The sequence below is a fragment of the Harpegnathos saltator genome, unplaced genomic scaffold, assembly GCF_003227715.2.
Source record: "Harpegnathos saltator strain DR-91 unplaced genomic scaffold, Hsal_v8.6 scaffold115, whole genome shotgun sequence".
In the NCBI taxonomy this organism is placed as follows: domain Eukaryota; kingdom Metazoa; phylum Arthropoda; class Insecta; order Hymenoptera; family Formicidae; genus Harpegnathos; species Harpegnathos saltator.
Window position 1 is genome coordinate 1,840,818 of NW_020229890.1, and position 19,161 is coordinate 1,859,978.

Below are 19,161 nucleotides of genomic sequence, written 5' to 3' on the forward strand. Positions count from 1 at the left end.
GCAAGAAGAAACAAGTAGAAAAGGACGACGGCGATGTCCTAGTGCGGGGCGACGAGGCGAGGAAGCCTTGATATATCCGCCAAACACAAGGAGCCCGAACGCCTCGCCGGGATTTATCGGGACTACGGATAATGGATGGCTTCGCAGCTACCGAGAGGACGCCCTTTTTTAAATAATACAACGCTGAAAATTCTTGGCCCTCTCACGTACGATAATCGCAACTGTCCCAATATAATGCTCGACGCGGCGAATATAGCGGAGGTAACTCAACAGACGATTAGTTTCGTCTATTACGCGAAAGCTGTGATAAATCTTATAAACGATTCCATAAATCTCGATTACGTTAATTGTTCGACATAATCGAGAAATAAATCATCACCGTCGAATCATCTTTTTAAATATTCCTCAAGGCTCTGAGAGATTTACAGTTTAAAGATTAAGGGATGAAGAGAAAGAAATTGTAAAGGCACGGAGAGAAAGAGAGAACGAGAGAGAGAGAGAGAGAGAGAGAGAGATAGCATTCGTTTCTAATAATGCTAAGTACGATTTAGACGCGTTGGAGATTTAAATTTGGATTCAACACAATAGCAAGGCTAAACAAGAGAGAAAAAAGAAAAAATTGATAGATTCAAAATGGGACTAACGGTAACCAAGGAGGATCGTTACTAGAGACGTATATCGATGCTGCACGAGACGAGGCATCGGACGATAAATTGAATTTTCTAAAGTCCTAAATTTTGAATCGACTGTCTTCTTATATTCGATAATATCTCCTTACTCATGAAACGCCTATTAAGAGCGGAAGCATTATGTATAATTGGACACACCTCGAAATATGACGTATCGCTGTCCGCGTCTTGACTTCCTACGTGCGCCGTCCGCACGGACTACTCGCATCCTGTTCCTGGCTGCTCCCCGTGCGTAACACTCCAGATATTCACTCGACGTATTGACATTCGCGCAAGATACGAGATTCATCCGGAGAAGTGCGATTATTAACGCAATGCCGACGAGAAGACGATTAAATATCGCAAGTGCCGACGAAAACGATAATTAACACGTCAAGATACACGTACAAGATGCGCGATTTACGCGTTTCTCGATGGCTCGAGATACAACATTATGTAATTGTGACTCACAATCGCAAGAAAATATTCTGGAACTTAAAAGCGAATGAGTCGCACGCACGTCGAAAGCACCCGGGTCGAAATTTCAGATATACTCTAAATCTCGCAAGTGTGTTGACTTGTATTCCCAATAATCCTTCTCGCATTATCTGGTTAGAATTATTGTTACGTCGAATTCCGATTTAAATCTTTATTCGTACGTCAAAGACCTCAATATGATAAATTCTAACGACACGCGGATTCTCATGCGATATCGCATATTCTTCTAAGCACGAGCGCCGCGAAAGAATAGAATCCGAAAGAATCTCAATTATTTCGACGTAACAGGTATCAGCGGTTACGGGACTGCGTAACGGTGAAACTTAAAGGATTTCGGTGAAACGGGCTTCAGGTGTAGTGCAGAGTGACGACAGCTTAACAGCCTTAACCGGCTTTCCAGAGTAAATTTGCCTCTAGAAAGTAGATTTACACTAAGATTTAAGGGGAAGTAGGGACGAACGGTGTTCACGTTGGGACAGACGAACCGCGAGACAAAAACCGCGCGGCGGAGGCACCGTCGGATTGGACGATTCTCGGGAATGTATTTAATTCGATTGGCCTTTGCCACCGCCGTCGTCGGACTGAAACAAGGAGGGCAAGCGGGGAAGGTCGGCGGGACGAGGGTGGCTTTTATCAGGGGTGAGAGAACCTCTGTTTCCGCCGGAAATGAGGCCTTCGCTAAACCCCGCAACCCCGCGCCAGCGACCTACTCCCCCTATCAACCTTTCCTCCGCGCCACCCTTCGTCCTCCCGTCGCCTCCCTAACGCCCTCACTGTCGTCGTCGAGGATGAAAATCGTATTTATATCCCATCTCTCGCGCCCAGGTAAATATTACGGGCGAGTGTACGCACCTGCCGCGACGAGCTGTGACAAGCGAAATCCGCGGAGCCGAAAAATCGACGCTCTTTCGCCGTGATGTTCCTCTCGACGCGCCGTAACTGCGTTTAGAGGAAGCAGCGCTTTTACACTCGAAACTCGCAAACTCCGTTGCTCAACGCGGAGCAACAAGAAACTGCAGCGACAAGATCAGAGACCAGGTGCAGATTCGTTTGTCGTAAGACGATCCTCCATTTGTTGGAATTTTTTATCACAGCGGTATGTTATTTCCATCTTCTCTTTTTTCTTTTTTTGCGAAGTTAAGTTGTTGTGTGTGTGTGTGTGTGTGTGTGTGTGTGTGTGTGTGTGTGTGTGTGTGTGTGTGTGTGTGTGTGTGTGTGCAATAAAGATATTTTTATTTTAAAGATGACAAAGTCTTATAAAAGCTGTAATTAATTATCCTGGACAAAAGCTGCTTTAAATAGTTTTTAATGTCACCGTAATATAAAAAGTAAGTTTTTGTTACAAACTGAAAGGATTTTATTCATAACTGCACCGTATATTTTTAGACACGCCAAATCTGACCGAATGTTATATATAGCCGTAAGACGGATTAATGAAAAAATTAATGAAGCTTGAAATTATTTCATAATAATTTCATAATAATATAAATCCATATATTTTTTTATTTCAATAAACGAAAATTTGCGATATCGAGTGATCAAAGAATTTTTCAGCTGGTCAAAATATACGCTGATAATGCAATGCGTATGTATGTGTGTGTGCGTCTGCTCTATATAAAAAAAAAAATCCTCGATATCGGTCGACGTATAAATTCTACTTCCATATTCTCTGCTCTCCTATTCTCTGATCTTGACATTATAGAAAAATTCAATCGTTCGAATAAATTCTATAAGATACGATTCCCCGAAATGCTGCTTGAACGAAATTGTCGTTTTATCCGATTAAATACTCCCTCGCTGAGGAAACACGTCTCGCTCTTAACGATAATTAGCATGAACTTTGACATAAAATAATGTAAGATTCATCCGATCATTAGTCTGATCGATCTCGCCGGGTTCACCATCAGTTTCATGCTTTTCTCGAAGAGGTGCGGGCGCCTCGATTTCGTCCCAGTACCCCCTTCTTATGCCTGCTTATTCATAAGCCTTCTTAGAGCAGGTACGCGGTCTCTCTCCCTCCCCTTCTCCCCCCTCTCTCTTTCATTCTCTATCTCCGACATTCTCTCTCCCTCCCCTTCTCTATCTCTCTTTTTGTTTTCATTCTGCGCGCGAATCCTCCGAATAAGACGCAGGATCTAGAGGCAGACGGCAGGCAGGCAGAGCAAGAATCGAGATGGAAGAAGCTTACCGCTGCTCTCTCTAGGCGGATGTCGACCGGCTGCTCTCCCACTCCTTTCCCCCGCCTCGCTGAGAGAAGATGTAATTTTCGCTGTATGCCCAGATTAGAAGCCAGCTCGTCGGGACCTAGCCGGTTCCAGGCCGCCTGATAAGTATTGCCTTCCGTATGCCAGCCTCCTCCTGAATGCCCTAGAACTGGAAAAGGGATTCGAGAGATGATCTCGGTGCGATCGATCGACCTCGTGACGTGACGTCACGGACGACGACGACGATGGGCGCCCATTATATCTCGTTAAGGAGCTACGTATCCGCATCGGCGCGGATTTGTGGAATCGCCTTGAGCGTAATGAAGACGTATATACACCGAACTATGTTGAATAAATGTCATTGCTATTAATATGGCTTATGGCGAGCTGTATCAAGCGACGCACGCGATGTTTCACTCAAGCAAAGCCATGAGAAGTATGTGTGAGAAGAAATATGTGAATTATATATTAACGGAACAGAAACAATAGCCCCTCTTGAAAATTTTAAGAATTTTAACTCAAAATAAACAAAAGTTTGATGAAAATCCCATTTGAATTTATCGTTTATGTTGGAATTGAAATTGTTAGGTAAAAAAAAGGAGGGGGTATAGAAAGAGAGAGAAAGAGAGAGAGAGAGAGAGAGAGAGAGAGAGATATCGCGACCGAGAAGACGCGATTCTCAGAGATGAAACGAGAGTGTAGCTATCATCCCACGCCCCTTCCGTATTCACTTCGTGCCGTTCTTGTGACAGAACGGGACGAAACTTTTACTAGACGAAATCTCTGAAAGATCGGATAATCGGATTAATCAAAGTTACGGTTAAAAGGATCGTCGACGTAACGGAAAAAAACATAAATAAATAACGTGCACAATGTCGATATATATTATATTTAAATATATATATATATATACACACACACACAAGTATAAATATTCAGATTAAATATTCGTAATAAGCTAACATTTCAATGTCGTTGACAAATGTTTGTATCGGGCGCATTGATTGCTTATTGAGTATAATATTCTTGCAGTTATCAATGAAAAATATTGGGATTCAGATTTTCTATTCACATATTGGATAAATTTTGATGATTGCATAATAAATAAAATATTAAATTTAAATAAAAATTACAAACATCACACAAAAAATAAGCATCAAATTGATACTCTGCAATATTTTAAAATTTAATGGAATGAAATCCAGAATTTGCTAATTGCAGAGACAAAATTAAAGACAAATAAAGAGTAATCCAAATTACTCCAAATATTTTATCACTTTTATTTATTGTAAAACTTACAACCTACAAGATATATAATCGTATAATTTAATGCCATTAATTTGTAAATAGGGTTTTCAAAAACTGAATACTTCTTACTAGTTGAAACTTCATGTTGTGACAAGAGAAACAGTAAATTTGGTAGTGCACAAATCATTTTTGTATTTTTCTTTCTTTTTTACTCATCTGTAATTCTTCAATGCAATTGTGTTTGACATGTGAAAATATAATCTCCTAGTTTGCTTGAAAATGATGTTCCATATGACCGGCTAAACTTGCACAGCTAAATGTTTAATTAATGACCATACCTATGAACAGAAATAATAAAATAATTAATTACTTCATACATATATATCTTTTTGTTAAGGAAATAAGTCGCATACATAAATGTGGTATAAATCTTATTATATAAATTAAGCAATATACACTTACTTCTGGAATTCCCATTCACGATTGTCAAGAGGACATACTTGTCGTGTTTTCAACCAGCGTGAGATGCAGTGAAAGTGAAAAGCATGCTAAGGAAAAAGACATACGATTACAAAACCGATTAATTGATACCATATTAATAACAGCCATAATAGTATTAACATTGAAGTATTATTATCAAACATACGTTGCATACACCCCATGCTACTGTGCACTCCTCACTTGTAGCAGACGCTTGATTTGCTTGACATTCAATGCACAGATCCATAATATGATTACGGCAGATAGCACAATTGTCCACAACGATATCTGCAAAGCCAATATATTAGGAACTATAGCTTGTGCTATATTACAGATTTTAGAATTCCAACAGTTGATTTGATTTCCTACCCCATGCCCATAGTGCTACTGCATTCCACTGAAACAAAGATAAATTTGTATGAATAACAGATGAATATGCAAGAATATGCAAGAGCAATACATCAGAATCGTGACAAAGCGTAAATGAGGTTAGGAAAATGACATTTGTATGTCGAGATGTAGCCGCAAGTACAATAAGTTTCGCATAATGTATTCACATGTTTTCATTTACCTTCTTCACTTCAAAACGCTTCTTCTCGCCCTTCCCACTGCTGGAAGTCGGCAGGTCGCAGTCATCGTCGTCGATTTCCATCGTCGTCGCCATTTCCAAATTTTTACCGTTGCTGATCAAGTGACACCTAACGAACGTTAAATCAACTGACTGTCGACAAACCGTCGACTCTAGATAAAAAATTCCCTGACTACCACTAGAGCTAGGAAAAGGGGATTTACATTACCGACAGTTTGCACACACATGAATAGTTATCCAAATAATAAAAATTACTAAGTTAATATTGCACTCGTTTGCATATCGTTTGTGTTTGAAACTAGCATCACTCGAAAGAAATTAATATTTCATTATATAAAAAAATTAGTAACACTTAGAGAGCAAAGTATGCAGCAATGCACAGGGTGAATTTAAATAGTTGGACCAACTTTTTACTTTATGAGGCACATTACTGACACGCTGCATGTCTAATAGCAACGTACAGATGGCAGTTGCATAGATGCTATGCTATGCTAACCTCGGGTGCAAAGTACAGGCATATTAGAAATTGGGAAGTTTTTGCAAAATACAACATAAACATTCAAAAATATATAAAAAAAAGGTTTATCAATAACAATAAAATTCTGAAATGCAAAAAATATTATTTATTTTTATGTCAATATATCAAATTTAATTTCAAAATTATTAAATTAACAAAAGTTAGGGCACCATTATAGTAATATATTCTTGATAGTAAATAAAGTAAAAAAGTCTAATACTATTTTTTCTTTCGACGAATAGTTAGCGAGATATCGTAAGTTAAATGTTGAAAAAGTTACCAAGTTTTCCTTAAATATTTCAAGAAATATTAGGCAAATAAAAAATGTTTCAGACATAGGTCGTTAAAATTAATTGGTAGGAAAAGAAGATATGATAAAAAATTGGACTTTCTATTTTAAAAAATTAAGTCAACCTTCAACTGACCTTGAAAATGCCCTCCAAATAAAAAACTGATAATGCCATTCTCTTTCCCCTTCGAAATCATAGAACACGTGTGTTTTAGGTTTTTTTAATATCTTTCATAGTTTTCGAGATGTTTTACCTGTTACGTTTGAAATTTAGCATCCTGTATATATATACAAACGAAATCTAAACAAGCCTTAAAGTGCGCACTTAGTGCGCATTAGTGCAAGCAGTCAAATTTACTAAAAAAATTTTTGACTGATAATGACCATTGACGTCCCACATTGGACATCCTATGGATGTCCTAATATTAGAATCCATATGGATTCTAATAAAACCACATGGATTAAACATGGATAAAAAATATATCAACCTATGTGATCGTACATGAAATATCGAAATTCTATCAATTTAATACTCGAAATAATCATTCTCCATTCTCTCACAAAGCGTAGTTCTTTGCAACATTACGTTACATACTCGATGCAAGACCTATACTTATTGCACAACAAAGTCATAATTTTGTCCTTCAAATCTGAGTGTTAGCAGGTCACGTTGCATATACCTGCTATTTGAAATGACCTCACAGATAAAAATGTCTAAAGATGTAAGAATCGGTAGACATGTTGGTTATTCGCGGGGACTGTAGCGGAGGCCCAATGTAACGGTTATCAAACTTCTAATTTAACAATTTTCTTGTCACTTTGGCACAAGAGTATGTAATAAAATATATATGCGGTTCATAAACACGATAGGCGCATTATTAGTTGCAATCTTTAATCCAATGACACTTACCAATTTTTCTCCGGCGAGGCTGGACAAGAGTACAGCCATTCAAAACTTTCTCGATGATTATACCGGACGGACGATTTTCATCTGGCATCTTCGACGGTTCGTCGTCAACGGCTATTTAACATTATTTTGTTAAGAGAAACGCGCGTAACTTATATTCGGCATTCCCAACGGTGATAAATTGCGCGCGATACATACTTTGATTTGACGAGAAACGCGGGACAATATTCTTTGATTCCGTACTGCCTCACGACTGCTGCATAACTGAAGTTGCAGTGATTGAGAATCTCGAAGTATCGAGAGTTCGATACAGTGAACCCTCGATCCAATCATTAGAGATCTGTCTGTTTTCATAAAACTTTGAACTAGTATTAAGTTGGAGTAAAAGAAAGTATACTCTTTTCACTACTCTCATCTCACTTATTACACTAGTTCAGAAGTTGCTCGAAAACGAACAAATCTAATAATTCACTCATTTGCATTGCAACTGAGTGATGTGACGTAATATGAAACAGCCAACTTGCTGGAGATTGTTTCGATACTCGTAGTAATAACTCATCATACTACGACAAATTGACGAATGAATTTACTCGCAGCTTGGTATACATAATACAGAATTCAACTTTGGCGCGCGCGGGTTGATAGCTTTCGGCCGACAGCAAAAAACCGCGAAGACATGAAGATCGTGAAAACTGTTAGAAAGAGAAGGCCACGGCCAACCTATCTTTGTCCAGCTTGACTTTTGAATCTTTCTTTTCCTTTGGTACGACGAAGATAGCATGGCGGTAACATTAGAAGATAGACTATAGCTATCCTTTCATCAAAACTCTCTTAAGAGGGCGCAGTCTATACCTGTAAGCTACGTGCCGTTTGTCGCATCTTGTCGCGGGAGTGCGATCGTGCGTGGAATGTGCGTTCGCGACATTACAAACACGTTGCATACGAAATGTAAATAATAAACGACGTGCTGGGCCATTAAATAAAAAGATTGGCCGAGACTCTGTTTACTTTCGGGCGACATCGTTTCAGTGAGTGTCCCCCACATGAATTACCGGTGATACGTTTCTGACAGCGTGTTCGCAATGGCCGATGAGTCCTCTGCGTTGCCGAAGAGGCGGCAATTGGTAAACAAACCGCGACCGCGTGTTCGCCGACGGCGACGGCGGCTACGGCGGCTGCGACGATGACGATGATGCCGTTCCGCCGCGTCGAAGGATATTCGAGTCGACATTGTTCTTCATCATCTGATCTTATTTGCAGCGCGAAAGAACCAAGAAACTATACACCGACGACTGGACTCTAGGGGATGAGGAAATCGAGGGTCGTAGAACGTTCCAGCTTGATGAGAAGATCGAATGTGATAGGTATGACCTGAGCAACTTCAGCGGCCTCTTCCGAGAAATGAATGGCTCTGAATTGAATTTGGCATATTTGCAAAAATATGGGCTACAAATACCATTGTTATTCAGGGAAATGTCGGGGCTAGGACTGCGAGTGCCTAGCTCCAACTTTTCAGTAAATGATGTCCGAACTTGTGTTGGTAAGTTTTTTATATGTAGAAGAAAAGATATGTTGTTCTTAGCGGATAATAAAACATCTTCAAATCTACAGGTTCTAAGAGAATTTTGGATGTGATGGATGTTAATACTCAGAAGAATGAAGACATGACGATGAAAGATTGGCAAAAGTATTATGAGGATCCTAACAAGGAGCGACTGTTGAATGTGATCTCCTTAGAGTTTAGTCATACCAAATTAGAGAATTATGTACAATCACCTGCGTTGGTACGGCAAGTTGATTGGGTCGACGTAGTATGGCCAAGACACTTGAAAGATGCTCAAGTGGAATCAACTAACCTGTTGGAGGACATGATGTATCCAAAAGTACAGAAGTATTGTTTAATGTCAGTGAAAGGATGTTACACTGACTTCCATGTTGATTTTGGTGGTACCAGTGTATGGTACCACATTCTGCGCGGTGGTAAAATCTTCTGGCTGATTCCACCAACTGAAAAGAACCTGGCACTCTATCAAGAGTGGGTGTTAAGTGGCAAACAGTCGGATGTATTTTTTGGTGATATGGTAGACAGATGTGGCAGAATAAGTCTAACAGCTGGTATGACATTATTTATACCAACTGGTTGGATACATGCTGTGTATACTCCTCAAGATTCTCTAGTTTTTGGTGGGAACTTCTTGCATAGCTTTGGTATAGAAAAACAATTGAAAGTGGCGCAAGTAGAGGAGCATACCAAAGTACCACAGAAATTTCGGTATCCATTCTTTACAGAAATGTTGTGGTGAGTCAATGATCTATTTTTTTGTATTTTGAAGACGTGTGTGATGTAAGAAAAAATATATTTTCTTTAAAATATGATATATTTATATAATACACATATATTTCATATTCTTTCTTACATCTCGATAACCATCAATATTATAATATATATACTTTTTATATATATATAATATTTTCTTGCAGGTATGTTCTTGAACGGTATGTGCATGTACTCTTGGGTAGAAGTCACTTAGAAATAGCTGAATCACAGAAGCAACATTCAGTTCCACCACAGCATCAACACACACACATTACTCCATTTGAGTTACATGGCTTAAAAGCAATAGTTATGTATTTACATTCTTTACCCTCAACGAAGAAAAATGTGCCGGAACTCATACGCGACCCGGTTGCTTTGATTCATGATGTACGTTGTTTAGTGGAACAACATCGGCATGACAATCCCGAAGCTGCTGTAACGGGAAATGCCGTATTACCATCCCCACCACCACTCACCATCGCCGACAGGGTAGATACATATCGTTTACAAAACTACACTCGATGCATTTGGATTTAACAATCTTAATCACGTTGCTTCATTATATCATAGGAACGATTGAGAGTGGCGCGGAAGGGTTTCATGAAAATACCACCGAGACTTCCATCGGAGAAATCTGAGAGAGCATTCCCGCGTAGAAGACGCACTAGATGTAAGAAGTGCGAAGCTTGCACCAGACAGGATTGTCGAGAATGTGTATACTGTCAGGATATGGTAAAATTCGGTGGATCTGGTCGCGCTAAACAAACGTGCCTGATGCGCCAGTGCTTAAGGCCCATGCTACCAGTGACATCAGCCTGTAAAATTTGCCAGTTGGACGGTTGGAGACAGCCGCCAGCACCGTTGATGGGTATGTATATGACTTGTAGCGAATATAAACTTTTGCTTGACTATTCTTAATTTTTATCATGTTTTGCTAGCGTACTATTACAATATAAGTCCTGAGTGCAAAACTGCACAGATAACTCCTACTAATTTTGTTAAACGACTTTTAATTATATTAAAGCCTAAATCTTTCGTAATTATCAAACATTTGTATCTCTAAGTTTAAAAACATGATGTGTACATGAAAAATTGTATTTTTTTATTAGAAGATACTATGTCAGTTAGCAATTTTTACTTACGCTTATACTTATGCTATTTTATATTGGGTTTCTCGTTTTAATAACTTTCGTCATCAATATCCACATTGTTAACTAATTTATTACATATTCTTTACATTATATTTTAAATACACATTTTGTGTATTTAAAACAATTATTATATTAGTTCTTTACTGCTTTAATAGTACTGCTTTAATACTAATTTGATAATTTACGATCGTTGATTTCAATAAAGAATTAATGTTGATTTTCAATGTTTTAATAGGCTATAAATCATATTATATTTGAGGTACAATTCAAGCAATTTATTAAATAAAATGCTTTTATCTTATATATAGATTTGCTATCTTAGCTTTTATTATTTATATCTTTTATACAGTTCATTGTCATTTGATTACACGAAAGAAATCAAATATCAAGTATAAGATGACATACTAAGGGTATAGTGACATAAAATAATATACTACAAAATATATATAGAGTGATATAGCAATGATCTTATATCGGAGAATCATGTTGCAAATGTTACATCTTGTTATTGCGAAACGTAATAGTAACCCGTGCGAATATTCAAATAAACAATTGCAGGTAAACCAATTCCCAACATACCGTCGAAGTTAATGGAATGTTCAATATGCTTCGACATCGTACATCCGGAATGTATAGGTTTGAATTCCGACGAAGTAACAACAGTTAATGACGATGTGCCGAATAGTTGGGAGTGTCCTCAGTGTTGTGAACGAGGTCGAAATGTAGATTATCGACCGCGTCAACAGAAATCCCGTTCGCGAAAACTATCAGTGTCGAGCGCGGGATCGTCGGCGCCCACTTCGGATTCCGAACGAGCTACAACGCCGAATAAACAGCCAAGGATGGAGGAGGTAAATTAATAGTGTTTATAAATAGATCGCAATTTGCATTTTTGATAAAATAATCTACGCGTTCTTGATATTATGTATTCACAACTGGATCTCGAGGTAGTACTTCTAAGAACTATATTCTGTCGTTGCGCCGATATATAAATTCCACATTGCTCGTGTTTCAGGTAAACGATTCTCCTGCGGAAGCAGCTGACAACGAACGAAGAACAATTATGCGCAATCACTTGGCAATGCAATTGATCGCTGGAACTAGCAGAAATCTAATCAGGCCGCACGTGGTAGTCAGGCCTGCACCACCGCCACCTATCCCGAAATCAGAAGAAGACGGATCAAATCTAGCGTACGATAAGACGGTGATGCTGTCAGTGTTCCGATATCTTAACGTAAGAGATCTGTTTAATTGTGCCTTGGTCTGTCGTACCTGGGCGAGATATAGTATAGATCCCAATTTATGGAAGAAACTTGACATGTCGCATGTCCGCCTGGAGCCTTTGCATTTGACCTTCATCGTACGCAGACAACCGGAGAACCTGAAGCTCGATTGGACCAACGTTAACAAGAAACAGCTGATTTGGTTGTTGACTAGACTACCGCAATTACGAACGTTATCTCTTCAAGGTTGCGCCTGGACCGCAGTTTGCGGCTTGAGAACTTGCTGCTGTCCACCTCTGACAATGCTGGACTTGAGTTATGTTACCGGATTAAACGACGCTAATCTAAACGAGGTTCTGAGCCCACCAACGGATTCACGACCTGGTCTCATTGACAAGACGTCGAGATTAAAGCACCTGAAACATTTGTTCCTGGGTGGATGCGATATTACTGATCTCGGAGCTAGATACATAGTCGAGCATCTGTCGTGCCTAGAAAGTTTAGATTTATCTTCGTGCGGTAGACTTACTGACATGGGTGTGGCTCAACTAGCAACGCAGAAATTGCCAAACTTGATGTCGTTGAATCTAGCCAGCTGCAGACTACTCACAGAAACCACCTTGGATCACCTGGAACAGTGTAAAGCATTGAAGCACCTAGATCTACGGCACACTACTCAAGTATCGACTCAGGCCGTTATCAGGTTCGCAGCAAAGAGCGAACATAACTTGCACGTGACGGATGTGAAGCTGGTGGAAGAAAAGAAACCCGAAACTGAGGCCATGATAATATCATGAAAAGGCCTCAAGTGGTGCTCGCGCGTATTATTGTTCAGTGCAATCCGGTTCTGTTAACGCACGTAGAAATCACTGCTTGCGTACGAACCGTAATTGCAAAATACTTGCGACTAGTGAGGATTTTTATTTTACACAAAAAGATCGGTACATGACGTGCATCATTATATGATGTGACAGGAAAGACCTGACTAGCATAAGATTTCTATTGTGGTGACACCCTTTACCGACATAAGGCCAAACGTGGTCTTGGCGAAGACGATTTTTTCGCGACTTGTACGTTATTTTTCTTGTTTTTGATTGCGAAAGCTTATGTACTGTTTGATTGTTTGAATTGTACGATTTTTTTAAGTTATACCATGCTTGATTCTAAATATCTTTCGCCTGAAAGTAGTTTTTGTCCTTTATATTGCATAAAATTCAGTTTTGTTGTTTGTCTGGTAAACGTGAAGAAGATAATGTGGAATGACGTTGGAAACTTATTGCTTTTTTAAACGTGTCACCTTCAACAAATTGTGAGCACTTCATAAAGAAATTAATGTCTATTATTTTATTTCTTTCTTTTTTTATTCAGCGTGAGGTCAAGTCGGGTTGCTGAGACAAGTCGTATTCATCAAGATCCGACAGAGAGTATCTGTCACAATGTACGGAAAGGTACAGTATAAAAATTCTATATCGAATCATTGTTGACCGAATACAGTATTTTTCGCATAGGTTGTGGAAATTGAAAACGTGCGTGTGCGCATACACATGCAAGAAAAGTTAGTATTTATTTACATGAAACTCGAACAAATCTTAAACGAGAGATATCTCAACTGTAAAAATATGAGAAAGCTGCCTGAAACCACAGACATATACAGACCACAGATATATATACAGTTTATCCATAAACGCGCGCCAATTATACACATATACACACACACACACATACACACACACACATACACGATTGTACCATTTCGCAATGTTAGTTAGGTGATCTCTAAATGTCGCACGAAGACAGCATGTACATGTTTCGAATTTTAATCTTCGACCTAAGCTGCATTTTCGTAGGCGACGTAAAACATTTTGTGTAAGCGGTTATGTACATATACCTGCTTTTTTATATAAACGCACGTTTTAGTTGTCTGTTTTCCTTCATGTTCCTTCTCTTTTCCTCTCCGCTCCTCAAGTTATTCTACACATAATTTTATTATAAACTAATTATAAAATAATAGCAAGCAATAGCTTTTAAGTGCTGTCTTACATCTTACTGAATTAGACATATCAGGTCTATTTATTTTAACATTGTAGTATATTATATTCTCTGCAATATTAGTTATTAATTAATATTATTTAGAGGGAGAAAGAAGGAAAAGGAGGATTAGAGAAAGAAATGCAGCTAAAAAAAAAATAGATCTCATTCTTTTACATGAAGGTTTATTCGCGTTTTGGTAATTTCCTACATTTTGTTGCTCCTTTATTTGTAAGCCTTGATTGAATTACGACGTTTGAATACAAACATGTAAATTTTTTCTTGCACTAGCATTAAAATCTAATAAAATTACAAAGCATGGATATAAACTGGCAGAATACGTCGAAAAAAATTACTTTAATAATTCTTCGTTAATGATTGTATATGTAATTCAATCTGTACGTGATCTACGTGTTCAACGAAAATAAACTTAACAGCAGATTGTAACGAGTTTTCGACATACTTCACAAATATATCAAATATGATCAAAGACAAGAACATATTTTGTTCTTTACTGTGATTTACAATGCAAGAAAAGATTTATATATTTCGCTTCTGGCGTCAAGAATAATACGATACAAGGAAAATATAATATCGCAGCAGAAAAAAGCTGTGATCTAAATTCAAATGCAGAAATTTTGTACAATTTTGTTATAATTGCGTATTGAAAACATACGTCTGACACTTATTATTCCGAGCAATAATTCTTCCCATTGTTGACTAAAGTAATATCTGAGAGATTACGAAACTATTACGAATTGAAAAAAACATTTTTCTGTTTCCTTCGAGGTGATATTTCTGTGCAATTTCATTATATTTCAACGAGAGCCGAGAATGAAATTGTCACGTTGCAATATTTCGCAATATACATATATGTAGTATACGTATAATCCACAAAAATCGCTGAAGAGTGATGGTCTGATTTCTATCAGTGTTGAACAAACTTTAAAAGACATATTATTCCGCTATAACGCTCGACTTTCTTGCGATTTATAATTTATATGAAATATAATGCAACGAAAACTTTATGCATTCTGAAACTATTGTGGAATTTACTGCGGGGCAACTGATAGTGAATTCCGAGAATTGTACACATTAACACGTTTATTTTTTCGGACATTATATTAATTGATGTTCACTTTCTTCCGTAAGATTCTTTAACATTAATATTTTTATCGTATTTAAAATAAGCATACGTTTATTTTAACAGGTAACAGACGGTGTCCGTTAAAATCGATGTCCAATACTTGCGATTGTCTATTCGAAAATTTATTCGGAATCATCCAACGTGGATAAAATTTTTTCTGAAACAAAAAGAAAGTATCTCTCAATTTAGTAGTGACTTGATCTACTTAATTTTTGTTAAACGCTATAAATAATGCGTGTATTCATAGCGGTCGCGTTATTTACGAGGCAAATCAAATTTTACTCAACGCTATAATGTTATTCAAAATCATTGATAGTATCCATCTAAAATTATTAATAGTAATTTTTTAAGAATTGAAGAAAGATTGTGAGATACTTATTAAGGCTGTGCAAAATTTGATTTTAAAATCTATATTTAACCGGTACAAACAATCGTACGTATCTATCGATTCCTCGAATCGAATTCTTATAATTTTAACATGTACATATTTAAAAATGTAAAAAGAAATCATTTTATGAGGGTGGACATTCTATACACTCTTATAGTTTTCAACATACATAGTTTTCAACATACGTGATTGTAAATTTAGCTAATCAGAAATTGCAACACTTTTCTCAATGAGTTTTATATATCTAACAGGAAAATTTGTTTTTTGGTAATTCTCAAGAGATTCATTTTTCTATTTAATATGCGTTACAAAACTTATAAAAAAAAATGCTGCAACTTTTGATTAGCCGACTGTACGATCGCAGATGTAAAGAATGATATATATTAAGTGCACAACTTGATTTCTCGACCCCAAAATTCAATCACTGGCCTATTCAAATTTATATTTTTTTCTTACCATATAATGGTTTGAAAATATAAAGCTTAAGTTTTAAAATGTACTATAATATGGCAGCTTTGTTAACATAACATACTTAAGAAATAGTAGTGAAACTGAAGTCAGGTTATGTGAAACCTAACTAACGGCTTTCCTCTCAGCTTACATAAGCTTTTGGAAATAACTTGTCGTGTTACTCCAAATAAATACGCAAGCTCTACCTGCGTGCGACAAAATCTAAACATTTTTGGAGTTCATCTTCAATATGTTTTGGTTATTTCGAATGTCCTTGAAATTCAAATCTCCACTCTTAAACTTTTAAAACTACTTACATGTACTGTAAGGAACAACACGATCTTGCTATTCAGGTTTAAAAAGGACTTTTTGCATAAGATAGTGACGAAAAGTAGATACTTTATAACAATCCGAAGAGGCAAAAATCTTTGATTTATTAAGAGAATTAAGTTGCACACCTAATATTTCTTTCGATGCGTTTGACAGAACGCATCCGATATTCATTAAGAAAATAATAAGAAAATTAAAAAGAAAGATATCTCTCTCTCTCTAAGACGGAAATAAAAAAAGCTTTCTGAGAATCAGTCAAACAAAAAAATGTCTCTACTTCTGCTGAATATCAGATGTATTCCGAAATGAATTAAAGAACAAACATATATCAATCTTTATGTTTGCAATTGTACATAACGCACAATTTTACACGCTGAAAAAAGAGAAAGGAAGTATGGAGAAATTTTACTTTTATAACTATTTTCTTATAGATTGTTTGATTTTCACTGACCTGCAATTACTTTCTTCAAAATTTGACAGTTTTCTTCTTTCTCTTCAACGAATTTGAATATACGTTCATTTCATTTTGCATACATAATGAATATTCTTTTAAATTTTATCACGTATTATAAATGATGAAATTTAAGAAGGTTTTCTCATGTATAACTTAAAAATTTTCGAAGATGTGCGTGTAACGTATGTATATTGGATTGCTCGCAGAGCTCGTTCGAATTTCTTTTGTAAGAGATAAAAATTAATTATTTGAATTAATTAATTATTTGACAATTAATTATAATTAATATAATAATTAATATAATAATTATAATAATTAATTATTTGAAAAAATTAATTATTTGAACCATTTTGGACAATATCGAGCTGTCTTCTAAGTAAATTCTGTTCCGTCAATACAGAATCGAATGAGTTTTTCTATTTAAAAGATTTTCCACGGTGGATTGTAACAGTCCCCAAAAATTTAGATTCTTTACCGTTTTTAAACAAACAAAACACATAATAGTCTGAAGATGCTTGCAAAGTCGAGAATATAAAAATAAAATATAATAGAAATAACATCTAACAATCCCAACCGAACTGTAAACATTTTTTTGAATAGCCGAAGACACATTTGGTTCTGTTAGAAAAGTAACCACTTTTACGACTTATCAGTCACTCGGACCTTTTCCTCTCGTTCAATACCTAAAACTACCTGCGATGGGATTCTATAATTTCTTAACGACGCTTATATCGTTGCGCATCTTTTCTGCCTTATTTTACATGAAGTCCAGAAGTCTGTTCAAAAAGTATGTTATACTGTAGCGAAAAAGAGAGTTAATCCAAAAGTCAAAGGCGATGATGTCCTTTCCAAAGTATTCCCTTTTGAAAGCCATAACTTTCTTGGGAACGACATTCTGCCACTGTGGGAAACAGTTCTTTATAGCTTTCGGAATAGCTAACTACTACCTCGTCGCTTTCCTTTTTATTTCTTTTATGTCATCAAATTTCCCTTTTAGAGGATATTTCAATTTGGGGAACAGCCAGAAGTCGCAGGGAGCCAAATCAGGACTGCAGGAGGGCCGACAAAATTGAACAATTTCGTGTTTCATCAGAAATTACTCGATAAGTTACAATAAATAGGCAGATATGTTGTCGTGATGAAGCACCCAGTCGCCAGTTTTCCACAAAGCAGGCCGTTTCTTCTCACTGCGTCATGTAATCGCTTAATCGATTAATTAAAACTTGAACTTGTTTCACATTTTCTCAACTCGTTTCTTTTGCTTCAGCGTCTTCCAAAGAAAAAAAAATCTGTTCTCTAAAGTTGGCAAATTACTTCTAACATATTCAATCATTCATAACATTGTCTTCTTTGCGTAAAGTAAAATGATAAAAATATAATTTCATGTTTTTCTGTTTTTCTGTTTTCAAATTTGGCTACATCTCTCACTGACACTTAATAATTCTGCGCAATTTCTTTTCTCAACACGCTATAAAGTGCCACGTCTCAGAATTGTGTAAAATTATAGATTAAGAATGACAATATTTATAATATTGACTTCTAATGTTATCTATTGATGAAATCTGAACGAATTTTCTGGTCAATCCAATAAATCATACAGCTAATGGTGGTCGCGTATTCTTTATATCGAAGTTTCAAGTTAGCAAAACCTATGTTATGATCTGTGAATCAATATGAAATCTCTTTTCTAGATGTTCATTAGCCGAAGCTATTGGTCTTATGCACAAGTAGTTGCCATCTTATGTGCGATGGCTCTTATGATAACCATGTGAGCGACATATGGCGTTTGTTTGCGTCATGTTGGACAAAACGTAAATTGGAACAATGCGATTCTGCCTGCGCTCAAGAGGAGTGACCGATCGACCCACATCATCTTCTGAGATTATCGATCTTTTCCGCCAACCTGATTTTTATTCACGTAAACTAAAACATTGAATTATCGTTAAGAATCTCTAGGAAAGTTCCTCTGCTCAACTAACAATCTTTTATTAAAAAAAATATCTTACATCTTGATAGCAAAGAAAGAAACGAGATGAAGGGAAAACGAATGATTCTTCCGTCGCGGAATATCGAATATTTCGTGTCGGATTTGTTTAAAATGCGATCTCCAAGATTTTTATTGTTTCAGCAAACGTACGATATTCCACCGTGAAATATACAAAGATGTCCGTTGTACATTATGGCAAGATTATGATAACTGGCGACATGATTTAGTTAGCATATATTATCAAGTTTATGCCTCTGAACAACTCTCAAAAGGCTTTAACTCGCAC

General features: G+C 36.8%; 2 protein-coding genes across 3 annotated transcripts; one reads left to right on the forward strand and one right to left on the reverse strand.

The window, feature by feature from the left end:
* Window positions 1–4,626: 4,626 nt before the first annotated feature.
* Roc1a (Regulator of cullins 1a) lies at window positions 4,627–5,807 on the reverse strand. The gene is made up of 5 exons (XM_011150033.3): window positions 5,670–5,807; window positions 5,468–5,495; window positions 5,265–5,386; window positions 5,081–5,166; window positions 4,627–4,956 (listed from the first exon to the last, which is right to left on the reverse strand). The coding sequence occupies exons 1-5, from the start codon at window positions 5,760–5,762 to the stop codon at window positions 4,944–4,946; spliced, it is 342 nt and encodes a 113-aa protein (XP_011148335.1). The 5' UTR covers window positions 5,763–5,807; the 3' UTR covers window positions 4,627–4,943.
* Window positions 5,808–8,250: 2,443 nt separating this feature from the next.
* LOC105188521 (Lysine demethylase 2) lies at window positions 8,251–19,032 on the forward strand. Of its 2 annotated transcripts, XR_850199.3 has the most exons (8): window positions 8,251–8,524; window positions 8,661–8,940; window positions 9,012–9,699; window positions 9,882–10,206; window positions 10,288–10,585; window positions 11,427–11,719; window positions 11,884–13,539; window positions 18,580–19,032. XR_850199.3 is itself a non-coding variant. In XM_011150036.3 (7 exons), the coding sequence occupies exons 1-7, from the start codon at window positions 8,483–8,485 to the stop codon at window positions 12,886–12,888; spliced, it is 2,931 nt and encodes a 976-aa protein (XP_011148338.1). In that variant the 5' UTR covers window positions 8,251–8,482; the 3' UTR covers window positions 12,889–14,211. The 2 variants fall into 2 exon arrangements, 1 of the variants encoding a protein (XP_011148338.1); XM_011150036.3 differs by lacking the exon at window positions 18,580–19,032 and having other exon boundaries at window positions 11,884–14,211.
* Window positions 19,033–19,161: the final 129 nt, after the last annotated feature.